This window comes from Radiomyces spectabilis (assembly GCF_025331425.1).
Source record: "Radiomyces spectabilis strain NRRL 2753 chromosome Unknown BYT42scaffold_18, whole genome shotgun sequence".
In the NCBI taxonomy this organism is placed as follows: Eukaryota; Fungi; Mucoromycota; class Mucoromycetes; order Mucorales; family Radiomycetaceae; genus Radiomyces; species Radiomyces spectabilis.
Window position 1 is genome coordinate 520069 of NW_026251943.1, and position 25592 is coordinate 545660.

The 25592-nt window shown below is 44.5% G+C and overlaps 11 protein-coding genes across 11 annotated transcripts; 6 read left to right on the top strand and 5 right to left on the bottom strand.

The window, feature by feature from the left end:
- Positions 1-357: 357 nt before the first annotated feature.
- BYT42DRAFT_649271 (uncharacterized protein) lies at positions 358-3754 on the top strand (the record flags this gene model as incomplete). Its single annotated transcript, XM_051572762.1, has 8 exons — positions 358-700; positions 774-1280; positions 1349-2034; positions 2108-2200; positions 2277-2447; positions 2524-2562; positions 2674-3416; positions 3490-3754. The coding sequence occupies 8 exons, from the start codon at positions 358-360 to the stop codon at positions 3572-3574; spliced, it is 2667 nt and encodes an 888-aa protein (XP_051418472.1). The 3' UTR covers positions 3575-3754.
- A 1358-nt stretch (positions 3755-5112) lies between these two features.
- On the bottom strand, positions 5113-6092 carry BYT42DRAFT_627335 (uncharacterized protein). The gene has a single exon (XM_051572413.1). The coding sequence runs from the start codon at positions 5699-5701 to the stop codon at positions 5390-5392; it is 312 nt and encodes a 103-aa protein (XP_051418473.1). The 5' UTR covers positions 5702-6092; the 3' UTR covers positions 5113-5389.
- A 220-nt stretch (positions 6093-6312) lies between these two features.
- On the bottom strand, positions 6313-6645 carry BYT42DRAFT_505762 (uncharacterized protein; the record flags this gene model as incomplete). The annotated part of the gene is made up of 1 exon (XM_051565045.1): positions 6313-6645. A coding segment is annotated over one exon (333 nt), but the record flags the coding sequence as incomplete, so codon positions are not given.
- Positions 6646-11074: 4429 nt separating this feature from the next.
- On the bottom strand, positions 11075-11799 carry BYT42DRAFT_589680 (uncharacterized protein). The gene is made up of 2 exons (XM_051570409.1): positions 11559-11799; positions 11075-11475 (listed from the first exon to the last, which is right to left on the bottom strand). Exons 1-2 carry the CDS (start codon positions 11629-11631, stop codon positions 11252-11254), a joined length of 297 nt encoding a protein of 98 aa, XP_051418475.1. The 5' UTR covers positions 11632-11799; the 3' UTR covers positions 11075-11251.
- A 20-nt stretch (positions 11800-11819) lies between these two features.
- Positions 11820-14267, bottom strand: BYT42DRAFT_505692 (uncharacterized protein; the record flags this gene model as incomplete). The annotated part of the gene is made up of 3 exons (XM_051565042.1): positions 11820-12755; positions 12861-13500; positions 13612-14267. The coding sequence occupies 3 exons, from the start codon at positions 14265-14267 to the stop codon at positions 11820-11822; spliced, it is 2232 nt and encodes a 743-aa protein (XP_051418476.1).
- Positions 14268-16866: 2599 nt separating this feature from the next.
- BYT42DRAFT_550230 (uncharacterized protein) lies at positions 16867-18069 on the top strand (the record flags this gene model as incomplete). Its single annotated transcript, XM_051566120.1, has 4 exons — positions 16867-16906; positions 16968-17163; positions 17227-17316; positions 17373-18069. The coding sequence occupies 4 exons, from the start codon at positions 16867-16869 to the stop codon at positions 18067-18069; spliced, it is 1023 nt and encodes a 340-aa protein (XP_051418477.1).
- A 690-nt stretch (positions 18070-18759) lies between these two features.
- On the top strand, positions 18760-19441 carry BYT42DRAFT_505834 (peptidase M48; the record flags this gene model as incomplete). The annotated part of the gene is made up of 2 exons (XM_051565055.1): positions 18760-18929; positions 18994-19441. The coding sequence occupies 2 exons, from the start codon at positions 18760-18762 to the stop codon at positions 19439-19441; spliced, it is 618 nt and encodes a 205-aa protein (XP_051418478.1).
- Positions 19442-19609: 168 nt separating this feature from the next.
- BYT42DRAFT_505907 (DSBA-like thioredoxin domain-containing protein) lies at positions 19610-20392 on the bottom strand (the record flags this gene model as incomplete). The annotated part of the gene is made up of 3 exons (XM_051565058.1): positions 19610-19798; positions 19883-20294; positions 20349-20392. The coding sequence occupies 3 exons, from the start codon at positions 20390-20392 to the stop codon at positions 19610-19612; spliced, it is 645 nt and encodes a 214-aa protein (XP_051418479.1).
- Positions 20393-21089: 697 nt separating this feature from the next.
- On the top strand, positions 21090-22415 carry BYT42DRAFT_596103 (general substrate transporter; the record flags this gene model as incomplete). The annotated part of the gene is made up of 1 exon (XM_051570913.1): positions 21090-22415. One exon carries the CDS (start codon positions 21090-21092, stop codon positions 22413-22415), a length of 1326 nt encoding a protein of 441 aa, XP_051418480.1.
- Positions 22416-23202: 787 nt separating this feature from the next.
- Positions 23203-24633, top strand: BYT42DRAFT_618750 (Six-hairpin glycosidase-like protein; the record flags this gene model as incomplete). The annotated part of the gene is made up of 5 exons (XM_051572327.1): positions 23203-23237; positions 23327-23415; positions 23521-23620; positions 23690-24005; positions 24091-24633. The coding sequence occupies 5 exons, from the start codon at positions 23203-23205 to the stop codon at positions 24631-24633; spliced, it is 1083 nt and encodes a 360-aa protein (XP_051418481.1).
- A 285-nt stretch (positions 24634-24918) lies between these two features.
- BYT42DRAFT_550235 (uncharacterized protein) lies at positions 24919-25478 on the top strand (the record flags this gene model as incomplete). The annotated part of the gene is made up of 2 exons (XM_051566121.1): positions 24919-25075; positions 25141-25478. The coding sequence occupies 2 exons, from the start codon at positions 24919-24921 to the stop codon at positions 25476-25478; spliced, it is 495 nt and encodes a 164-aa protein (XP_051418482.1).
- Positions 25479-25592: the final 114 nt, after the last annotated feature.

The window sequence follows — 25592 nt, forward strand, 5'->3', positions numbered from 1 at the left end:
CGATCATAAAGAGACGAGACCGTGGCTTTTGTTTATTCCGGTGAGAGTAATGTTTCGAGATGGTCATTTTTCAACCTGAGATCGGTTTTCTGGGCGTGTGTTTGCATTTTTATTTCGCCTCGACCAATAAACCGTTTTGTGTCGCAATTATAGAGAAAAATGTATCGCCGTTGTTTTGATTGCAGGAAGGAGAAACGAGGATGATATTCGATTACATTTTATTCTTCTCATTCTATTTTCCTTTTTGTTTCTCGCTTATTGTTGTTCCAATCGAAAAAAAAAGAAGATAGTTCCAATTCACCTTTTTAGCCAATCCACCTATTTCGACGGGTCCTTTTTCCTTTCTTGTTACGAATCATGCCGACTGTAGAGGTTGCTCGCAGTCCTACCATATCTGAACACACCTGTCGCCTTGTCGAATGTTCATGGCGACGGGTGTTAGCCATTGCCCAAAATCACGTAGACGAATATGAGCGCGAAGAAGAAAATTATCGCCAAATCCGACAACAACACTCTGAAAGTGGAAGCTTGCGTCGATCGAATCGGAGTACGGCACGCCAAAGTGATGAACGGAGGCGGTCCAGTTATGCACCGTCCACCAATGACAACGAAGAAGAACAACGCGGGTCTCACGAATTTTATGACCGAGAAAGGAAAATGATTTATGCCTTGGACTCGCTCTTCTCTCTTGCGTATGAAGGTAGGCTTGCAAACCTACTATTGAGAGATAACAACGAAAAATACTGATACTGCTTTTTTACTACAACGAAAAGGATCCGGGTATTTGGCGTTTATTGCCACCATGACCAAGCTTCTGGATCCCGATAGTCCAGTGGCTATGGCCTTCTTGACGCACATCATTGACCGCTCGGCATTACCTTCAAGGACCACCATGTCGCGTGTCTCGCTGGTCATCTTGAGCCGACTCAGAGGGTCTACCGGCAAACTGCAGCGTATTCTTACCCTGGGCCGCCACAGGATAGGACGGTTAAAAAAAACCACTCAGCATTCCTGGCGAGCACGAGGAAACCATACCCGTTCAGCTCGCGACGCGGATGAAATGAACGACCATGGCGATGACGCTGCTTCGATCGTCCACTTGAAGTTAAACGCGACTATTCTCTGGTCTTTATTAGCCGAGAAATTTGCCGGTGATATGTGTCTCAGCCTGTGGATGAATGAAGTCGGTGACCTTTTGCTGCGAATGCTCGCCGATCCGAACGAGGATCTCATGGTCCGAATTTTATCCCTGCTCGCTCTCGAGAAATTCGCTTTAACAGGTAAAGAAAAGCCTTTTATCATCTCATACTCTTACTCATACTCATACCCATATTTCCTTCCAATGTAGGTGTCATCAAAGACATGATACTGGCGCATCCGTTGGATCTACGTTCGATACTGATGAAAATCATGGAAGAATGTGAAATTGCCAATTATCGCATTTATCTAATGTCAAAATATTCGAAAGAAAACGAGCTACTGTCGCTTCCTTCGTCTTCAACGTCTCCGTTTCGCGATTACAGCAGATTCACGCAACCCTCCGCTTCTTCCTTTAGTCAGCAAGATCAATTCTCGTCACAGTCTTCCCTGCCAAGCCGGCCGCCAACGGCAGACAAATGGAACGACATGTTGCGACACTTGTTCAAGAAGCTTACCATGAATATCACGGGTCTGTTGAAATCACGACGGCCACACGGCATCGAGAGTTTACGTGATGATGATGTGCCAAGTACAACCACCTCGGATTATCCTCGCATCTGTGTGGCTCTGGAAGAACGGAAAAAACTCCACAGTCCTCACCATTGGTCAGACGCTCACAAGCTTAGTGACACACTCACCACACTGGGATCACAACAAAGCGAGAATGATCGATACAAAGATGCGGCCTTTGCCGGGTTCTCAAGTATGAACAGTTTTGTTACCGGCTTTATTCCACCTGAAGGTCCTATGCGAGACGAATGGACAAAATACATGCAGCTCTCTTTTTGCGTTCGATGGGCCTTGGATAATGTGTTTGTAAAGGAAAATTCAAAGGTAAGACAAAAAGTGTCACAGCTAAGCTGGGTGTGGATCAGAAAAAAAACTCATCAATGGCTCTCATTGACAGCCCGTGTGTCCTTGGGATTTGTCTCATTTGAACATGATTATGAACCCATTCGATGCAACTCCCAATTGGAAAATAAGCAGTAGCGGATTGGAGGTAATTTAACAACAAAACGTTGGACAAGATGCACGTTCACCATAACTGATAATGGGATTTTCGTCTATGTGCTTAGGTGCGGAATGATCGACCACATTTTGAATCAATTCGATCCACCGCTTGTGTGAAGTCCGGCAAATGGTACTATGAAACATTGGTGTTGAGCAGCGGAATTATGCAACTCGGCTGGGCCACGACACGGTGCCGATTTACCCCAGAGGAAGGCTATGGCGTAGGCGACGATTGTGTAAGTGGATACTTGGGGCGACGCCTCCCAATGGCAAGCCAAAAGCAACAAACTGAACGCGCTGATTTAATGTTAGAATGGTTTCGCCTTTGATACCTATCGCACGGCTGTATGGGTAAGGAGATACATGAAAACAAACAAACAAGCAAAAAAAAAAAAAAAAAAAAAAAAAAACATAATTCACTCACACTGATTCAAATCACGTTTATTTTCAAAACAAACACAGGCGGATGGGACGGCCGTTTATCCTCAGACCAATGAAAAAATCCGTTGCCGAGCAGGCGATGTATTGGGAAGCTATCTCGACTTGGACAATGGACTCTGTTCTTACTTTATCAACGGTGAAGAGATTGGACTCACGGTTGATTTTGAGAATCCACAATATACACATGGTAAGGCTTCTTCCATCACAGAAACTACCGACCAAATCCCCGTGGCACCGCCTCCACCACCGCCTCCCTCTTCACCGTCCCAGCAGCAGCCTTCCTCCAGCGACATCGACACACTATCGACATCGGATCCTCCTGCATCTGCCACTAAACCTTTGGGCCTGTATCCGGCCATCAGCCTGACAACGCATCAGCATTTACTGCTGAATTTTGGTGATCATCCTTGGCTATATCCTCCGCCTATCACGGCTCACTATCGTGGTATTGCTGAAGCTGGACGATTAGATACCGCCTACAAGCGACGAGTCATTCGATGGGCGTACAAACGCGGTCTAAAGACTCCCAATTCTTTCAACAAACCACCGCTACGGCCCAAACCCGCTCACGGGGACGACCATCATGATGATGCGGAAACACCCACCAGCGATCTTAGTGATGAAACCGAAGACAGTCGGATCAGCGACTATGACTGGGACGGGCCCTTGTGCACCATCTGTTTCTCCGAACCCAAAGATGTCATTTTGATGCCGTGTCAGCATGGCGGATTAGGTCAGCAGTGTGCGGAAATATTGGAAACTTGGTAAGTTGCCTAGGATCTTTGAGAAGTTTCTGGTATGATACCCGAATCACTCAATCGTTTTTTCCTTTCACAGCCCCTTGTGTCGAGCCCAAATTGATGAACGCATCGTCATGGAAGACGTATTACAAAGTAAACCGCGTAAATCCGTCCGAGCGTAGAACCAGCAGAAAATAGCCTGAATCTTTTAGTATATCTCTAAATCTGTATCTGTGGCAGACATATCATTCAGCTGCCTTGTATTTTTGTTGCATCCCTTATCCAAATCGATTAAACAAAGGACCCCTCTGAATCCTCAGCCCACTACCGTCGGCTTACTGCTCGGCTGTACACGATGATGGAAATAGTACCCTGATTTCGTGGAATAATATCTGAGCGTTTATTGTCATGCCATGATTGCTTGTTGTTTCAGGTGGAATTAAACTGAAAATTAAGCGGCAAGGCAAAGGTACGGAAGCTTGCTATCAACAGAAAGTGAAAGACAATATGATAATCCGCAGAGCAAGCCAGCTATGTCTTTTACATTACCCATCCCAACTCGTATACGGTGCATGATGGTGATATGTAATGGAAGCACAGGTGAGATGGCGCGAGAAGCTCAAAAGGGCGCATCCTGGGGTTTTTGTGCGAGTCCAGTCAATGAGGTGGACTGTAATATTTTCCTCCAAAGGTCACGTCTGGATATGATAATGAAGGGTTATATAAAGACCCCACTGTTGTGGCTGAACTAGAGTTCTTTGTCTTGTTGTCGACTAAGCAAGAGTCGTTTATTGTCTTGCATTGATCTGATCAATCTTGATAGCTTTAACATGCCACTCGTAGCTTGCGGATGGGGGGGGGGCTGCTAGTGGGCGCGCTACGGGTTTTTTCATTTTCCTTCGGGTTCGTTTTTTGGCTAGCTTCCCTGGGTAGGCCGAAAAATAGGCAATTGAAAGATAAAAATTACTAGCTTAGCTTAGAAGACATACAACAGGATAGCCCTTTTTCTAGGTTGTTGTTCATTTGTCCTCTATTCAATGAAGTCGTCTAATGGTCCCTCGTGCCCAAAAACCGATCCCCTTATACATGTGTTCTGCCCCCCGCAGCTCACTCTCAACTAGTGCCGTACACAACCACTTGGCTTAGCTAACGTCAAACACATGTTGCTGATCGTTCTTTATTTTATAGTGACCATATTTAATGCTGTTACGGCCAGAGACCATGGACCGGCGGACCTTCACCTTGCGGCGGAAATCTTCCCAATACATCGTTGCCGTGGCTTTTTCCTCATGCTGGATATCGAATGCTTCACCTATTTAAATCGAGCCTTGGAATCTCCCTTGTCTCCCATCGTTATTTTCGCCACGAGGCATGTGACTGCATGCAAGCATCCAAAAGACGCGTCTGTTCCGCCGGCTCGACAGGAACATTAGTTTAACACTCATCAGTGCTTTAAATGTATTCTCTGGTAGTTGTTCTCACAGTGGCTGCCAATTTTGAGGTACAGTAGGGTGCTTGTGTGATGAGGAACAAACATCACGAATCGGCAAATACTTAGTCAGTGCTTCTGATGGCGACCCACTCGAAAGTGGAATCAGACACTGTGGACTAGGTACACGCTTCAGTGGCCTGATACAGCGTCGCGGAAGGATTAGCATATGCCCTTGTAGTAAGGGATCTTCTCACACCAGATAGGAAAGCCAAGGCCCACTACTAATGTCAACAATGTGGGGAAGTTTCTGTTTAATTCGTGGCTGTTCGTTTCTTGAAAATTATAAAATGCCCGCCAGATACCGACTTTCTGAAAATTTGATTCCGCTAGGATCCATATGCATCGACATACCAATTTGCTCAGGATAATAAGGCGTTACAATGTAGTCTTTGCAGGCAATTTCTTTTCGCGGACATGCCCAGCAACGGTACGATTACTAAACAAAAAAAAAAGATCATGAGCTACTCTACTGTGATTATATTTTCATATATGTAAACAACAATGATCATAAAAGGGGAACTATTATTTTGGGTCGCTTGTCTGCGCCATGGAGTGATAATGGTGATGTTCTAAAGAGATAAGAAGAAAGGGTGGGAGAGTTTTCGCGAAGTGTGGCACGGATGGTATCTTCGGGTATCACGGCAATTGCGTCCTGCCCCTCCTCTTCCATGGCCTTGTAAATCTCCTCCTGTTCTTTCAAACCGATGAATAGGTAACAAAGGATTTCAAAGACCTTGATCCATTTATTCCTTCGAGCAAATGCTGTTGGAATTTCTGCAGAACGCACTTCACGATAATATGAAACGACCTTCTTCATTGAACTGAACCTCCGATAAAACGATGTTGGTTTTCATGGTTTAAAGGCCAAATACTTTAGCTGCAGAGAGTGTTGTAAAGCTTGCATTCAAATGGGAGTTCGCGATGCCTTTGAGGGTTGCCATAAGAGAATCGAGTTGTATGAGACTGTCATCGATGGTCTTCATCACAGACGCTTTGTTTTGGCCCGATGATCCTTCCATCGCTGTTGATGTCATAGCCTAGGCCGTCAGCATATCGTGGTGAAGCTTTCTCAAAAAGAAGTCGTCCATAACTTCTAATGCATGGTGAGTGGTTTCAACTTCGCACCCGTCAAAACCAAGAGTCCCGGTTTGATTTGCAAATGTCTGGAAGATGGGTACCATCTGTCGAACCCACCACGTCCGTTCGTAGTCGGTGCAAGTCTTGGTATCGATGCCGCTGATGCAGCAGGTGTGTGCAACGCTGATCAGCACAAGCTTGACAATGTTACAGAGCTGCTGTTCTTCCCGGATATTGGTATCAACCTGCTGTATCCAGAGTTATCGTCGTAAATCATCGAGTGCTTGCTTCAACCCATTGCGTAAAAGTGTTTCTACGGCTGGAAACTTCTGCAAGGATTCCAAGTTCGTTTCATTCGTCATACTTGGGAAATTTGGGCGTGTTTTGTGGGTTCAAATATGAACTGCTGGAAAAACTGATAACAGTATTTTTGTGCCTGCAGGCAATGGTGACTGAGTTTGTGCGTTGGCGTTTTCGATTTGACGGCGATGGGTCCCCGGTTTGTTCACTCTCGGTAGGCAATGTAGAGATGTGGGTATGTATATGAACTTCATATTCATTGATCGTTTCAAAGTGTTCCAAGCAAGAAGGGCAAGCAAATCGTTTATGAATAGCATCATGGCCTCCATGGCCGACTTTCTTCACAATTGTGTATTCGGAACTATCGCGATGGCGTTGGCCTCGTCTTAATCAGGGTACGATGATATTGTGCTTCACCAGAAAATGCGAACGCATGTTACGTCCCTCGATTTTGATTTCAGCACATTGATGGCAAGCTTAGACAAGGGTAATGAGGAGAGGACTTCCGGATATGTCCGCCGTCGTTGCTGTGGCAGGCAGTGCCATGGCGCCACGTTTATCCGATAAAACGATTTGAAATGACTTGAAACGATTTACAACGATTTACAACGATTTGAAACGATTTGCGAACTACACGCGCGAAAAATCCAATTAGTGTGACGTGATTTTTTACCTCTTTTTTTTTTTTTACTTACCGTGCAGAAGTGAGACTTAACAAAGGGGTTCGTCGGTGATGCTTTCCATATCAACCACATTTATGCCTATTGGTATTTAAGGCTAAATCGACCTGGTAGAACTGTAGAATCCTTCGCATGATTGATCCAGCATTGATATTCCTGTTCCAATCTGGGACACATATAAGCTCATTGACATACAATCAAATATGCATAAACCAGATTTGCTTAATTACCAATTGTTTGGAAGGCTGGAAGTGTGGGCACAGTCAGACCGGATAATGATGCTCTTGTAGGAACGACCTAACCGAACCTAAGATTGCTGCTGCACAAATATTGCCACATTTGTGTTTACCTACTGGTCTTCTTTCTGTGCATTCGGACGTGAAGCATAACACGCTTTTGCCTTCTTCAAACATCTTTGCCAGGCTCTTCGATCCAGGCCCTTCTCAAACGCAAGATTTTTTTTTTTTTTTTTTTTTTTTGCTGTCAGTGAGTTTATTTCCAAAGAAAAGTGTAAAAGTTACCTTTGTTTGCAGACAGTAGTTTGTTCGCCACGAACTTCTACCGTGGTAGCATCACAATTGGCTACAGACTTTGCCGGCCCGATAATCTTCTGAGCGAGTAATTTTTTTTTTCTAAAGCGCCGAAAATCCTTATTTTGTCAATATAAGGTATGACTCGCTGATAATCTCGACATACCTTTACGGCAACCCGAGCGTCGCCTATCAAAGAGCGAAGATCTGCATCACCGAAAGCAACAGCTATTTGCCCATTTATGCCTTTTAGTTGCCCCGTGGTTTTGGACGTTTTCGCTTTCGACAGTTCAAGCGCCCATATTTCAGATGGCTATGGTAAAAGTAATACGTGTCAATACAATCCACAGGCATCATTTATGGCTTCCTTTACCAAGCGAGCTTTCGCGGGATCTTCTAAAAGACTATCTGCCATCTTACTTAGTATCCTCCTCTGCTGAGATTGCAGACGAGCGCCGCAGTTGAACACCTGTAATCTAATACCAATGAAATCAGAAACATATAGCCTTCTGGAGAACAATAATTTACCTTATGTGGATCTTTGAGATTGGCTGTCGTTAAAAGCGATCTATTTGGCACAGAGATAGGAGACCTGTTTCGAACTGTTGGGTGATGCATAGCCAGGGGATTTTTTGATCTGTTCGTGGCGAATCGGTTGAAAAACCAGAGATAAAGGGTACTTCTCGAGTTGGGCTATTAGCTTGGCCTTATGCGACTGAATAAATGCTAATCCAGACATCTGCGAGCGCGTTGTCAGGAAATCAGCTATTTGTGAATTAACACGCTTGTGGCTAAGTCGAGCTTGGACTTAATGATTTGATATTAAAGTGGCTCTCCAGAACTGACGTTATATGCTATTCTTAATTTCGTAGCTGCATAACAGTCATTGCCACATCTACGCTTCCTTTTTCAAGCCGTTGCCATCATACTGTTTTAAAAACGGCTTTGTTGATTTCGCGTCCAAAGTTCTAGTGCTTTACAGAGATAATCTGTTACGGCATAGTTCACCGCTACAACTCGCTCATCTGCAACAAGGTCCACAGTGGTTTTATTTTGTATCAATCGGCAAGAGCTTACGACAATCAATGCGGCACCGCAATTTCATCATTGCTTTTTCCCTGCTTGCTCATTGGGCTTGAAGTCATGTGTTTTTAATTTAAACCCTTCCTGATTTTAGATCGACTTCAAGATCGATTGGAAGTAAACGTCTGCACGCGACTTTCAAATAGCTTGCGCGGCCGATATTTTGATATGGCTGATCAGTGTAATGCATAGTTTTGGCAGTTTCAAGATACTTTGTAAAGGATACGTATTTGGGGGTGTCTTCAGTAGTAAGCAGAAAAGATATTTTTTTATTAGACTTATGGAATTTACAAATCAAAGAGATGGTACACAAAGTGTGTCTATGACTAATTACTTCGACGCGGCAGCGGTAGAAACAGACTTGGATCAAGCGGCGGTGTGGAGACCAGAGAAATGAAAGCAGCAAGCAGGTGGCGACGGCGTCGATGACAAGCGATGGAAGAACGAGAAGATAACCAGTCGTTGATGATTGATGACAGACTTAATCCCTTTATTTCCATGGTCCCAGAGCAATTATTGATGTATTTTCTCTTATCTCTATCACAGGTCTCCCTGGCTAGGCGAACGACAAACATTAAGGATCCCCTGTGACATCACAGAGAAGATCCCAGTGTTTTGACAAAGAAGGCTCTGGGGCATTATCCTGTGGGTTCACCAGGATATGTCTCATAATGCCACGGAATCTCCTCTTGAAGTCATAGGATGGATGGTGCGAGGCGTCCAGTGAAGCCATAGGATCCTCGTGATGCCATAGGGGCTCCCAGTGGTATGAACCTTTCAGCAAGGTACCACCACCACCATGCCGGCGTAGGCTTAGGTAAGTTTCACGGTTTGCTAACTTTTTTGGCTCATTAGATTGACGTCCACAGTACATCACCGGTTTTCGATTGTGTAGGTAATTTTTTCTTTTGGTTCATTGTTTTCCCATTTTCATTCCGTCATTGCTCGCCTCAACGTCACCGTTCTCTGATTGCTGCTTGGATCCCCTGGTCTCCAAACCTACGCTCGATTCAAGTCTGTTTCACCCGCAGGCCGCTTCAAAGTACTTAGTCATAGACCGCTTTTTGTAACATCTCTTTATTTGTACATTCCATAACATCCAGTAAAATATATCTTTTCTGCCCACTATTTAAGACACCTTCAAATAAGTAGCTTTTACAAGATATTTTGTAATCGTTAAAACATGTGCAATATTGCTCAGCAATGCCAAAATTTCGGCTGCGCAAGACGACTCTTCCACACAACAAAACGATACGGAAAGACTTCCAAACAAACCATTGAATTTTTCTATATAGTCGAAATACAGGGTAGGTTCTTCGGCCCAAATGGTATCTTTTCTTATATCTTGTAATGTTGGGACATTATGATGGAACAGTTAACCGGCTTGCTCTCTAAGGTATTCCTTGAAGTTTTTACAGTTCGAGCTACTTTACTTTCAATTAGTCAACGTTAGACTTCAGTACTATTATTAACACCTACACTGCTTGTACATACGGCTTGCTGTGAGGCTTGACAAAACGGAAACAAGACATAATACAGAAAGGGTTTTAACTGCACGTCGCCTTTTACTGTCCAAAGGACGTCCTCCAACATCTGTGATATATTAGGCACTTTAGAACAAAAGAAGATAATGAGAATGAGACTGTTGGATATATTTAATTCGATTAATGTGATCTGCTTAATAATTTAGTCTTGAGTCGAAACGTATAATTAGCAGTGAGCAGGTTCGGTTATAAGGTGTTTTTAAAATAATCCTCCTATTCTTGTGTACTGCTGTTGCAGCTCACTCTCAACCATGCCATCCACATACACTTGGCTCCATTTAAGACCAAGTGGCATATTGCTGGTCGTTTTCTGTTTTAGGGTATCTGTATTTACTGGTTCAATGCCAGAGACGATGGGCTTACAATATCCAGGAACATAAGTTTACTATGCTGGCGGCAACAAAATACTCATCGATCCTTAAATTGGTATCTTCTCGCAGTTGACCTGATCGCGCTAATTCTTAGTAGGTCAAAGGATTGTGAAATGAAGTTCAAACATCACGATCCTGCACATGGGTAGATGATGGTTACAATGCCCGCATTGCCCCAGTCGAAGATGGAACCAAACTATTGCCTAGGTACAAGCAAATGGTATGATCAACACCATATAACTTTTAAACGATACAGACTTGCTTCTATCTACCCTGAAAAGTGTCATTCACAAAATGCTTATGTGAGCTTTCTATACTCTTTGTTTAGGCGACCAACTGCAGATTTATATGGAAACGTGTAGTATCAGTCACATTCCATTTTAAAGTTTACAGTGGTCAAATCGCTTAACGATCATCATTCGTTTCAATGCTTGCGAATAATAATATGTACTTCCTCCGTGTATGGGCAAATTTTAATCGGATCAAAAGTAACCAAACTTGCCATATTGGGTCATTTCCTGCGTCTTTTCGTATTTCAAAAGGTCTGTCTGGGCGCAGATGAAGCCTCGTAAAATCATGTCGCAAAAGATGTATCATGTCTGCGGCTAAAGTTGGAACAACACCATTCTGAAATATCTTGGCTTTTTGTGCATATTCATATATCTTGGAAACGGTTTATTATAGCGATCGTGATATCTCCTGCAAGAGGTTTCTAGTGCAAATGTAAACATGAAAGTGAAGTGGTCATAACAGAAAAAAGGCCCAGTCTCTGCTTTCTGTAATCAGCGAAGATCAATTTGAAAGTCGCCCATGGTGTTCATGAGCTCGTTGAGGTGGTGAGTCTGATGCAGCATGGAAGCTGTCACAAGTTTCTGACAGGCATCTTTGTCGATCGATTGACCTTGTCGCATGCAGTGTAGCATACCGTATAGTTCTTTATCCGCCACAGGATCGGGATTCAGTGATTCTAACAAGTTGCGCATATCAAGATCACTGCAGTGGGCCACTTGTTTCCAACGCAACAGTGATACATTTGAGTTTGACGCGTTTCATCGTGTCTCCGTGGTTGATCTATGACACCCAAATTACCTTCTCCCAGTAGGCTAGCGTCAGGAACAATCACCGGATTAGAGTGAGTGCTCGTTGGATCATTGAGAGTCATGGCAGATGAGTAGTGAATTGAGAAAAAAGGAGGAAAAAATACAAGAAAGGGCTACATTGGCGTTGTTTGCTTTTAAAAAGACAAAAGTTCATTGTGGACTATCATGTGAAAATTTTGTCACTTTGTGTACCATTAAACGAAATAGGATGGCACAAGAAAAAAAAATTCTATGCAAAAAAAATCGTGCTTTAATTAAATAACTTGCTTCCAAAGCTTTCAAAGAGAGCTTTTCTCTCCTTTTTCCTGCCATCTTTTTTCTTTTTGTCAGTCACAGGTAAAGGACTGTTGCGTACCGATGCCACGGCACTCACGTCAGCCTCCACTGCAGACGATCGCACCGCATTTTGGTCAACTACATTGGTACTGGCCATCGACCGCGGAGTCGCTGGCGGACTGTGAGACGGAGTGGATCGCATCGTTGAGAAGCTGAAACCTCCCATGGACATCATGGATCGAGACAAAGTGTGGTTGCCATAAGTGGATCGACCCGTGAACGAAGGTGTGCGACTTCGATGGGTGGCCGATGTAGGTGAATTGTTACCGGTGGAGCTGTTGCTTTGATACGATGACGGGGTCTGAGCTGGATCATAGACAGACGTTCTTGTATGCTGTTCAAGCGCCGGGTATTGTTGCAAAAACGACTGAGGTTGCGTAGAGGAAGACGATAATGCAGGCGATGGAAATGCCGACGAATAATTGGAGGTGGATAACGAGGCTGAAGGGGAAGGCGTCATCGGTATATTGGAGGATGGTAATTCATTCGGGGTCGATCGTGTGCGTTGTCGTGGAGTCATAGGTTCATGTTCCATTGGCATCTGCTGCTGTTGTTGGATCATTTTTCTTGCGGCAATCATTAACTTCAAGGCACGAATCTGCAAACTCATTTGATGCGCCAGAGCCGCGGTCTCAAAGATCAAAGGCGCCGTTGACATGTTCAACATTTGATGCAGTGCGTGGGTGGCCACTTCCCGTAAGCGCGGTAAATCATACATATCAGAAAACAGTAAAAGCTGTGAAAGAATGTGTGGCTGGTATTGCTGAGCTGTCAATAAATTGTCGGTGTAAAGGAACTGCAGTAATGCAACAATGACTGGGTAAGGATAAGGAAAGGCGATGAACCGTTTCTTGTTGGTCGTCAAATAGTCTTCACTGCTGGGACTCGGCAGCGGGGCCAAGGGCTTGTTTAACCCATCGCTCGATAAACCCTGAATCGATTCAGGCGAATCAACTTGGGGTGTGTTGGCGGTTTCCATCTGTTGCGATTCTTTTAAAAGAGAAGCAAAGTAAGGCCAGCGTTGCGATACGACGGCTGAATTGACGGGAATCACTTGTTTTTCACGAGTAATAATGTGGACATCCGAGACGGCCGGTTCGTTCAAAAGACGTAACCCCATCTCTTGAGCGAGCGTCGAGCACGTTGTTTTCGGTAATCTGTAAATACCAAAGGCTTCCATATCGACGGTGACAAGGTGGTTGAAATTCACTTGACGGTGGTTGTAGTCATCCAACAGGTTGCTCCCTCGATGTCCAAACACGATCAATCGATTGGTCTCTTCATGCAATACGGCCTTGTTCCATGATCCAGAATTGAATACGGGCCCTGTTTCGACCCGTGCCCAGACCAGCGTGCTAAGATTGAGGGACCACACAGTGTAAGACTGCACTTGAGGCGAGAGGTAAGTGCCGGCGACAATGAGATGGTTGCCAAGCACGTAACCGGTGGGAAAACGTAAACCGGGCGGCATGACTGAACCGTCCATCAGAGAAGAACATTCTTCAATGGTGGATGAAGTTGATCCCGGCGAATAAATAAGCTGGAGTTCCCGCTTGACGTCGGCAAAATTGTAATTGGTATAGAGATAAATCAAACTGCGATCTGAAGCTGATGCCGTCGGGTGGTGTTGCTGCTGTGGTGAGTGATCGTTTTTCTGAGGGCTCGGTGGGACGTCTTTGGAAACGCCTTCGGATTCATAGCCGGACGTTTCTTCTCGCGGTGTTTTATTTTTCATTGGCAGTGAGAGATGGATCCCTGGAGGGGTGGTGATGGCAATCGATCGATAGGCGCCGATATGTTTATCCAACGATTTGACTTGGATCCAATCCCATGTTTCCAAATGCAGTACATTGATTTCACCAAGGTAACCATTATTCATGTCTTGACCGCCCACAATAATAAGGCGATCTTCACTGACAGCTGATAAATGCGCGTACCGAGGTCGGGGGGCAAACAGCGAGGGTCGAATGGTACAACTTTTCCAACACATGGTTTCGACGTCAAACACGGCCACGTCATCGAGGACACACAATCCGTCTGCCGAGATTCGCGAATAGCCCATGCCACCAAATATGATGATTTTTTTCTTATATACACTTGCGGAATGGAAATAGCGTGGTTTCGGTGGTTTATCGCTGTCGGGAGAAGGAATGTGACGAGTCCAGGTGAGCGTTTTCAAATCGAGCACATAAATATGGTTGGTCATTTTTCGAGAGGAAACGAGTCGACCGGCAAACACAAAAACGAGATCGTCGACGACCGTGACGGAAGCTCCCACCAGGGGAGGCGGCACTTCGCCCATCGTCCCGTGCGTTTGAGTGATGATGCCCGAAATGGACTGCATTTGCATTGTGTGCGGCATGGCCGTTGAAAAACCTCGCCTTTTTTTGGGGGTTCCAGCAGGCTACGTTCGAGGGAAGAAGCGGTAAAAGAAGGTAATGAAGAAAAAGAAGGATTGGAAAAATAAAAAATAAAAAAATAGGAAGGAATGCTTAAATTTTTCAGAAAACGACACTCTCAAAAGAATAACTAACAAGACCCCAAGAGGAATAAGTCAAAAGTTTTTCCCTCACCACCGACCAAAGCACCCCTCCCTTTTTCTTTTTAGGCGGTCCACTATGAATATCGGTTGGTGGGACCGATTTGCCGCACACTAAAAAACACATTTACTATGAATAGCAATGGAAGAATACATCGTCTCCCACTTGCCTTATTTCGATATCGGGCTCGTGATGATAGTAATGAGATTTTGACTCGATACACACAATATATCGGATAAGATCAAGGCGTTTTCAACGAGTTTGACTTTACCCATCAGTAGCAGTTTTTTTTTCTCACGCGGAAATTAACGTACGTAAGCCTTCTTTTTGTTTTTTTTTGTTTTTTATTTCTACCAAACTACAGAGGAGCGATAGTCTGACTGGTTGGATCCGCGGGGAACCTATGCACGCAGCGACATGATGGAAAAATAAAAAAGCGACAGTAGTTCACGTCACACAGAAACATCGATGTTTTCAAATCTGAGAGCTTATTGTAAGCGAGGCTAGTGTGCATTTTGCATCAAGTGATCTCGAAAAGCAAGGAAATGAAGAACCTTATTCGTATCGTCATGATTTGCCCCACAAATGATGCACACCTAAGCTCGTCTGAAGAGCAATCTTTGAATGGATTGAAATGATAGAGCCATTGCTCTTCCGTTTCTTTGGGTTCTTTTCGTAGAGAAGCACAATGATGGAAAACAGCGTGATGCAACGAGAATGATATTGTATGCGATTTGCTATCGTGTGGAGCAGCTAATTTTGCTTGTTCTTTTTATCAACGCCGTGCCTATATCATAGCACGGATGCCAAGTCATATTTCAGGCGCCGAAACTCATTCGAGTTATCCACGCACGTTATTCAAGAAACCTCAATATCGTGGAAAAAGCTTTTCGCTTTCCTTGGAGAACAAGCTTAAACGCAGAATAGGAGACATTTTGATATTTCTCAGTAACCTTTTGAGCAGGAAAATGCAACTCATTCTTTCCTGTTTTTTTCAATTTGACACGGAGATATAGTTCATGTTTTGCACCCGTCGGAATCATGGAAACTCTTCATGATTGCTTTGATAGAATTACATTGGTTCGCTGCCACAGATAGATCGCTATTATATGCGCGCAATTAGAGTGTCTGTGTGTACAGTTTGTATGACAAGCTTACCTTTTTTTCACAGTCTGTTTATGGTAGGTGTCATAACAAATGTAACAATGACAATGAGAGGTTTATGGACCTTGCAATAATAGCCATTCCCAGAATACCTCTTGATTGCCTCCACTTGAAACAAAAGAGATGGCGAACCTTGCAAGCTTGTACCATTCTTGGTATACAGTAGGTTCACGTTTGATCCTTGATCATCTCAAAATGATGGGACTGTATATTTGAAAATCTGTACTACCACATGGAAGATCGACGTAACGAACATTTTGATTGAGTGCCGTTTTTGGTTTCATTAATAGCCCTTTAACAATCAATACACTGATGTTATCTTTCTTGCCGTGAGCGTGTATCTTGCGAGATTCACTTGTGAATATGTCGCAAAAATCCAAATTGTATTTCGAGCAGATTCACTGTCAACAGACTGGGCTTGTAACTGATTGCGGATATTGGAATAGACAGAGCATTTATGATACGATCTTGCTCTTGAATGTGGGTTTATGCAGTCTTCCGTTTCTCCGGATTACATTGTAAGATCGTACCAAGGTATAAAAAATGCAATGTGATTCGGCCTACATTCACCACTCGATGTAACCCAAAATTTTAAAAAAGAGATGTTTCAATCAAATCGCTCTTAGGCCATCTGCCAAATTATATGTAATCCATAACTTTTTCCACTTGTGCCGTCTCTTATTGAAACCGTGCAAATTGATCTGAACGGATACGGTCCTTCGAGAGGATGGAAATCGTTCATATCTAGTGCACTTTGAAATGAAACTTGTTCAATTGCCATACCAAAAAAGGCTTGAGCACCTGCAAGAAGAATACAGAACCCTTTGAGAGCAGACCACAATATTTTCAATGTATGCTTATTCTATGCGTAGCTTCAAATAAAGCCACAAAAATGGTTAACAGAAATAAGCGCTTATGTGCAAAAACCTTGCATTGGTCAAACCGGGATTTTTGTTATTTTCCATGAACACAATTACACACCCAAAATTAGAACCTTTCTTGACCTCTTTGACTTCACAGGCTGCAAATCATGTACTTTTATGGTGGAAAAAAAAATCAAATCGAACAACGAGCTGATCCGTTCCGAAGTGATTTTTGATCTTCTTTGATTGGTTAATTAATTCAATTTCCGCCATGGTGGGCATCGAAACGTCACAAATCGTCGATGAAATTTAGTGAAAGTTTCTGCAAAAAAAAACGGGTGTGGCAGCGACAAGTGGGCTGGTCACTTTTTGTCCTTTTCTCTTTCAGACTACAATGTATAACGGCATTGGTTTGACGACACCTCGTGGTTCAGGTAAATTCTTGAAATGGTAGAGAAAGAGTGATCCTCGTAAATTGATTTGTTTAAAACTTAGGAACCAACGGGTATGTCGTGCGCAATTTATCCTATGTCAGACCCCCTCCCACCGATCGGAATAAGATGGCTTCTTACGACGACTTGAAAGTCATTCCTGCAGCCAAAGCACCCAACAAAGATATCTTGCTTCATGATCGTAAACGCAATATAGAAGTGAAATGTATGGAACTCCAGATCAAGCTCGAAGACGAAGAGTAAGTCATTTGCTCACTCTATCCTTTTCTCGAACCCATTGTACTTATGGTCAATTATCATAGTGTGCCCCTCGAAGAGATTCGAAAGCAAGTGGAAGAACTGCGTGAACGTCTTTCAGCCGACATGGACAGTGTACAACGCGATGTGAAAAAGTAAGCAGACAGATGCCCGAACATCCTGAGGCTCCATACTCAATTCCGAAACTTAGATTGGCAGAGCATGAGACCCATCAACTGAATGCTGCAAAAGAAGTTGAAAACAAGGCCATGATGAAGGCGTTGGGAATCAAAGAAACCGAATATGTCGAAGGAGCGGCTTTTGATCGAGAATTACAAGAACAGAAGAAACAAGAGAGATTAGCAAGTCGAGCCGCTAAAATGGAAGCCCAACGTGTACGTGCCGAACAACGTGAAAAGGAACGATTACGTATAGAGAAAGAAATGAGAAAGCGCAGAAGATCCCTGGAAAGAGAACGTCATCGCCGCAGTCCCAGTCCTAATCGTCGTGGTCGACGTCGTCCCAGTGCCAGTCCCGAACGATATAGCCGTCGTCGTCGCAGCGTGAGTTCTAGTGGCTCAAGTCGAAGCCGTAGCCGCAGTCCAGATGATGAGCGTCGAGGACGACGTCGTCGTAGCCTCAGTTCAAGCAGTCGAAGCCGAAGTCGAAGTCCTAGTGTAGACCGTCATCGTGGTCGTCGCCGTAGTCTCAGTTCCAGCAGCGTCAGTTCTCGAAGCCGCAGTCCGACTCCCGACCGCCGTGGACGTCGTCGTGGTCGCAGCATTAGCCGCAGTCCCAGTATTGACCGTCGTCGACGTCGTGGCAGTGTCAGTTACAGCAGCTCAAGTCGAAGCAGAAGCAGAAGCAGAAGCAGTGCCAGTTCTCGTAGTCGCAGTCGCAGCCCTTGAGCCGAGAAGTAGATTGGTTAGGACCGAGATTGCGGGTGTGAGGTTTTTTTTTTTTAAGGAAGGAAAACGTTTTATCATGATCCCGTCCTTCTTTTCTCTTCTACTTTTATTTTTTACATGCATACTTTCATGAAATAAAATATCCTTGTGTGAAAGAAGTGTATGAGCTTTTTCTTGACTATTCTACAAAGAGTTAATTAAAAATATTCTATCATTTTCTGTGGATAAAGATGATGCTGTCATGGCTTGTCTGACTTGCAATTTTCTAGAAGCGTCATTTTCCAAAGCGACACATCAATTGTCCCATTCATTCCTTCAGACTTGTCCAATGAACACTTTGGCTATTAATCGGCTAGGACTTTGTCGACGTCTCATTTCGCCCTGCCGTCTCCTCCCCTCGACACGCTCGTTTGCCAGTCAACCACCGTCTGTTTATCGACCGCCCCAGTCCAGCAATGAATACCGTCGCTTCAAATCGTACACCCCATTCTACAAGTCCAAACGCATGTGGGTATTTACAGTGACAGGTACCGTCATGTTTGGCGGTTACTATGTCGCTCATCTTGAAAAAGTACCCATCAGTGGGCGATGGCGTTTTGTCGATGTCAGCCCTCGATTAGAAGAAGGTAGGCCATTGTATACCGTCCGATCACCATTAATACACAGTACTCAATTCATTTTGATACAGCCATGGCCAAACAAGCTTATAATGAAGTCATGCATACGTATGGTCATCGCATACTGCCTCATAATCACCCTTACACTGCGTTTGTGGCCCGTGTAGGACGGCGACTTGTCCAGGTGTCGGGTATGAAAGATATGCAATGGGAATTCCATGTGATCAATTCACCAGAGCGAAAGTAAGTTTTGGAGCCATAGGCCCGTTTGCAGAGGAGTGGCCACTCATTCCATCCTCGATATTAGTGCATTTGTTCTCCCGGGTGGCAAGGTGTTTGTGTTTACGGGGATTTTGCCGATCGTACAAAATGACGATGGTATGGCGGCGGTGCTCGGCCACGAAATCTCGCATCAGTTGGCACGACACAGTGCAGAAAAATTAAGTTTTGCCAAACTTCTTTACGTGATCCGAATCAGGCTGCTACTACTCGGCATCGATACGTCGGTGTTCTTTAACCGCTTCACCACAGAATTTTTAATGATGATGCCATTTTCACGCAAATGCGAGACGGAAGCCGATGCTATTGGACTGCAACTAATGGCGCAAGCATGTTTTGATCCCAATGAAGCCATCAACGTCTGGAGACGAATGGAATCGGCCGGTGGAGCGTCCGTACCGCAATTCGCCAGTACCCATCCCAGTCATAAGAATCGAATCCAATACTTGCAGAAAGAGGTAAGCGGCATAATATGACAGAAAAAAACAAAAAGAGGAAATAAGTGCTCAATTCTGTGTTTTATTCAAAAAGTTACCATCGGCTCTGGCAAAACAAGCAGAAAGCGATTGTTCTTCAGAACTTAGGTCGTATGCGGATATGTTCCATAAGACGTGGGCATCTTGGTAGAAAGAGAAGAAGCATGATTATACCACTGAGCTCGCCACTACCTTTTCAAACAAAGCCAGTATTGTGAATGGTTCTTCGGCTCCTACGAGTGTGTACTTGTCTGCGATCTTGATATTAGGTACACCTTGAAAATTATCTTTCTGGGTGTCTAGCAGCAGATCCTGGATAATATCCACATTTTCATCGCTGTTTAGATAGTCTGTCGCCTATAAATATAGAGAAACAAGTAATAGAATGATGCTGAGCATGAAACAGTGGATTTAGGATGCCTTGTTTTTCCCCTTTCAAACCTTTTGAGTGTCGATGCCCGCACGCCGAGCGGCCATCACCAAGGTATCCAGGACACCCAAATTTTTCTCCTCTTCAAAATACAGTTTGAAAAGTTCTTCCACGATTTCGTTCTGCTTGCCCAAGGACCGAGCCCAGTAAATGAGCCGGTGAGAGTCAAAGGTATTGCCGATATCGCCATTGTAAGAAAACTGAATCTTTTCTTGTCGGCCAACTTCCTCCATAATTTTTTGAATCTCCAACGATTTCTCAGGTCCAAATTTACGACGGTAATGCTCTAATTTGGATCGACCTAGCTTGGTCATTGTGGAATCCAATTGGAACGGATGCCAGGTCACGTCAAACTGCACGTTGGGGTGAGACCGGGTGAAATGTCGAATGGCCTTTTCAAGACGACGTTTGCCGATAAAACACCTAGCGGAAAATCAGTACTCCGCTGACTGTATCATGGTAAGCATTCGTTCTTACCACGGACAAATTGTGTCAATGGTGACCGCGACGTTAATGAGCATGATTAAAATTACGAAAAACGAAAAATTGGGAAAAAGGACGGGAAATGTCTATTCATGATTTTTGTGCCCACTGGTGCGCCACACAAACAACGCTGTTCTTGATCAAATAGTTTGATGTCAGTGATTGCCCATGTATCTCGACAAGACTTTGCGTACTTTATCACGGCATCATGCAGAAGTGTAATAAATTCGCTTTTGTCTTTTTATGATTGATCTAGAAAATGTGGTGCACAGGACATAAAGATTTGTTTATGCGCCTGCTTGTTTATTTGCAGTAAGATGAGGATCATTGTGTGGATCTCTTTATATTTTAAGCAGCGAAAGGTGAATGCAACTGGATCATTTGTTGCCATAGTCCGAATAAGGAAACTTGATAGTGGATATTCTCTGAGAAAAAAGGCGGTTGGGCTGCTCTTGGCCATTGACCTAATCCATCATGGTTGAACATCGTTTAACCCCTTATCTACTGTTTGTCGTTTTTACTATCACTCTGGTACGTTGACTTTATCTATTGTGACAGGTATAACGTATACAAAAATACCATGGGCTGATGATTCCCCTTTGAAAAAAAAAGGCCGCTTTCCAGTATGGATATCATAATGGCGAACTGAATACCCCTCAATCCATCATCACGCAATGTCGCAATAAGCCCGGCTTCGTGGACGCTGTCAAGAGAGACTTGCCCGATTGTTTGCCAATGGCAGACGCGCAATATTCATTGGTGGTTTCCATGCTTACGGCAGGAGGTCTTTTGGGCGCTTTATCGGCGTCTTATTTCAATGATCACTATGGTCGAAGGCTGACGTTATTCGGGACCAGCATTTTGCTGGGACTGGGCTCGGCCATTATGACCTTGGCTGCGAGCGCCCAAGTGCTGATGCTAGGACGATTCATTGCAGGCGTCGGCAGTGGTATCGTAACGGTGGTGGTTCCGGCGTACATTGCAGAGTGCGTTCCCAAAGCTAGCCGAGGGTTCTTTGGCAGTCTGAATCAACTGGCAATCGTCATAGGCATCTTGGTGTCCCAAGTCATCGGCATGCAGTGGTCCACGTTGGCTTCATGGCGATGGATCCTAGGTATGGGCGTGCTTCTGGCCGCCGCTCAGCTGATCTTACTGCCTTTCTGCGTGGACTCTCCTCGTCATCTTGCGTCGCAACCGGGCGGATGGAGTCGTGCCAAGGCCTCCTTGTTGCGCCTACGAGGTCCGCCCATAGAGAAAGTGGAGGAAGAAATCAGCTTGTGGCGTCGCGAATGGGCCGCCGAGACCGACAGCGATCGAGACTCGGTTGAGGAGACCCCAGCATCGTCGGCTTCTCATCGTGTCGTGGAAGTATCCCATGTGCAGAAAGTGAATATTTGGAAGTTCTTGACCGGACCTCAGTATCGTCGCCCATTGTGTATCTTGCTACTATTGCAACTGGCTCAGCAGTTATCCGGTATCAATGCCGTGATTTTCTACTCGACTTCCATCATGTCAGCGGTGGTTCCTGAATCTTCCAGTGTGATTACCGTGTATATTTCCGTGGTCAACCTTGTGATGACACTTGTCTCTGCGTACCTGATGGATCGTGCAGGTCGTCGCACTCTATTCTTGTGGTCGACGGCCTTGATGGCTTTCATGTCCGGTTTATTGGGCTGGAGTATGCAACATGGATTCGATCGATTATCGGCTGTGGCCATCATTGGGTTTGTGGCGGCTTTCGCCATTGGCTTGGGTCCAATTCCATTCCTCATGATCCCTGAAATTGTCGGTACTTCGGCGGCTTCCACTGCCGGTTCGATTGCCCTCGCGAGCAACATGATCTCCAACTTCACTGTAGGTGCCGGATTTTTGGGCCTTGCCAGCCTCATTGGGCAAGGCCAGGTGTTTTATCTGTTTGCATCCATGTTGGTCGTTTTGTGGTTAATCGCGTTGCGCATCCTGCCCGAGACAAAGGGTCGCAGTGCAGACGAAGTCGTTCAATCAGGATGGGCCATTCACTCACCGGACTACCAGCTTTTATCTCGTCACGATGAACCCTAGGTCCGCCCCAATGACCCACATCATCCGAATAACCGGTCTACTTGGTGTACTCGTCAACGGTCGACGGAATACAACCGACACAGGAAATCGACCCGTTTTTTTCAATGGATACAGTCCAGTATGAACGATCCTCTGTTTGAGTTCTTATTACCTAATCTTTGAGACAATAATAAATTTGGTGTATTCGATGGTAGCTTATCTGTTGAGTCTTCAAATAAGATCGTTATACAGTACGAACAGCAAAGTGATATTGTGCAATATTGATTGATATTGAAAATGAATCGTGATTTTGTTCAATGGTAAATATCACTGTTTAAAGTAAATAATAGAACGGGCACCCATAAGCTCGTTTTTATTCCAAAAAGTACCATTTGAGAAAAGAAAACGTGTCTTCCTTACTCGGCGATTATTGGTTCGAGCATCCATGCTTGCCTCTATCTTGGCGCACTGAACATTGTTAGTGGCGTGCTTACTAGGTGTCTGCTGTTCAGATGTTGGCCTATGACATACTGTATGCAAGAGCGGAATAAGGCGCTGTATTTACCATTGACGAGGGCAGGTACAATATGTGAGCTGGCAGACACTGATCGGAAGGCGTTTAGCCGGTGGAACTGAGCATATTTTCAGGGGCCGACGAGAAATGTGCGGCACTTTATTCTACGCGCATTTGGTTTTTCCTTTTTCACTTCCGCCAAGCTTTCTCTTCTTTCGCTTGTTTTCCTTTCTTTTTCTTTGTCTTTAATTTCCTGCACTTGGTGTTTTTGCCTATTGCTTTGATATACACAACATGGTGGAAGCTACCTACTCAACATGGAGACAAAAGTAAATCCCATTGTTCCTTTCAGCGTCTTTTCAATTCCATCTTTAGCATGGATAGACCTACAAAAACTCACCCAATTGATCGTTCACAGGTATCTGCGCGCCTATCAAGACGGCTTTTACGTCTACTACAAAGAACCCAGCGAGAATCTGCCCGAAATGACCTGTTCCGAGGCTCATGGTAAGTTGGGTTGGCTTGAATTGGGCATGATTGGTCTTTTTTGTTTTTCGTTTCGCCAAATGAGCTCATCATTAAATCTTTGAATTTTTGGGTTTGTGCAACAAGGCTATGGCATGTTGATTTCTGTATTGAAGCGTAATCAGATGGATTTTGATGGTCTCTACCGATACTTTATGCGATTCAGAAACCGTAAAGGATTGATGCAGTAAGTATCCCCAAAAACACTTGTATCTGGAAAATCGAATGACCAATGGTACCCTTCGATGACGGTTAGGTGGCAGCAAAAGTCTACTCGTTCAGGTGAATTCGTTCCCGGGGATGAAGGCGGCGAGAATTGTGCCACCGATGGCGATGTGGACATTGCCACTGCGTTATTTTTAGCCGCAAGGGTTTGGGGTCGAGGTGGTCCGAACGGGGAAATCGATTATAAAGCTGCAGCCATTGCTCTGGCGGCTTCCATTTGGGAACACTGTATTCATCACGAAACGTATATGCCCCTCATCGGTGACTGGGCCGATCCCGGTGATGATGCTTTTCTCTTGACCCGACCTTCCGATTTTATCTTGAGTGGTTATTTGATCTTTTATCAGGTAAAAATGAGGACTCTCCGTACATCAACAGTGGTATCAATGCAGTTATGGACTTTTTTTAACTCTTGTTTTCTGTGGTTGACAGGACGATGTAGAACGTCAACAACTGTGGGCGAATGTGATTTCGGCCATTGTCAATACGACAAGCGGTCAATTGCAAATGAATCCTCAGACGGGTCTTATTGCCGACTTTTTGAAATTGGATCCTCAGTCACGATTATATTATCCTGCGCGTGGCGAGGTGTTGGAAAGTGAGCATGACGGCGATTACAACTGGAATTCGTGTCGTGTTCCGTGGCGCCTTGGTCATTATTATATGCTGACACGTGATGAACGTCTTCGTCCTATTTTGGAAACGCAAGCGCATTTCTTTGCAGCGCAATTGGCCCGCGGAGGAGGAGGAGGAGGCGATTGTGGTGTAAAAGCCGGATACAATCTTCACGGACATTGTTATGTGGATTACACGGATATGGCTTTTGTGGCTCCCGTCAGTTTTCTGTTTTGGGTGCTAGGTTGGACAACCCAACTTCAGCAAATTCTGCAGGACATGAACCAGATGCAGGAAAATACCTATTTTGGTGAAACGATTGCCATGCTATGTTTGCTGGAAGCGAACGTGCCATTTTAGAGATCGGGGTTCAGGAGCGAGCGACACTCATCGTTTCGCTGCAATTTGTTTTTTTAGATCTATGCCACCTATAAAAAAAAAGCATCATGCTTCATACCATCTTACTCTTTCCCACTTTGATTTTTTTTTTTTAGTTCTCCTTTCCTGTTCCTGAAACTAACCTTTTTTTTTTCTTCCTCTTATCTGTATTTTGTCTCTTTATTTCCCCTTTCTTTTGGTTCTCTGTTCGCTTACTGTATTATCTTGCACCTTAATTTTTTTAAAAGAAGTCGTTTTCCAAACATCATGAGGTATTGGATTATCGGGCTTTGTTACTTTATCGGTTGGTGGGCAGCGACGGCCGCAGTGGATGTCATTGTGATCAACCAACCTACACCAAATCAAAAGGTGGTCAACCGACAAGTGTTGGCCATTCAATACACAATCATTGGAGCTCAGACAAGTAATCGATCATCCACATGCTTCTGCGAAAATTAAGACGCACTGAAACCAGTCTCATTTCCATAGTAAACCCGCCGATAAACGCCCTCTATCCAAGTTCTATGGACGCTACATTTCACTGGCAGCAGCGACAGACACCGTCCACAAGTTTTAATATTTCGGGACTCTCCAACTTGAATACCGATCCCTATCCTGCGGGGATCCAAAATCAAATCTATACAGCTCATTGGAAATTGCCCAACTGCCATTTCTTTGCTCGCTACAAACCGACTGACTGGGATTTCACCCTGGTTTTCGAACTAAAGTATCCAATCAACCCAAACAACCTTCCCACGCAACCTCCTATCCGTATACCATTGGCTATTGAACCCGTTGGCAACGACATCACCCCAAAATGCACCTAAAAATAAAACAAAAACCTTGTTCCTCCCGTCATGTTTATTAACCTCGCCTAGAACACTAGACACTGCCTTGTCATGATTCGTTGATCCCACCTGGAAAACCCACTTGAAATTTAA

Coding starts and splice junctions, on each gene's coding strand:
- BYT42DRAFT_627335 (XM_051572413.1), bottom strand. CDS start 5,701: ATGAAGAAGGTCGTTTCATATTATCGTGAAGTGCGTTCTGCAGAAATT.
- BYT42DRAFT_589680 (XM_051570409.1), bottom strand. CDS start 11,631: ATGACTCTCAATGATCCAACGAGCACTCACTCTAATCCGGTGATTGTT. Junction 11,476..11,558: donor CGCTAGCCTACTGGGAGAAG/GTAATTTGGGTG, acceptor GTTGGAAACAAG/TGGCCCACTGCAGTGATCTT.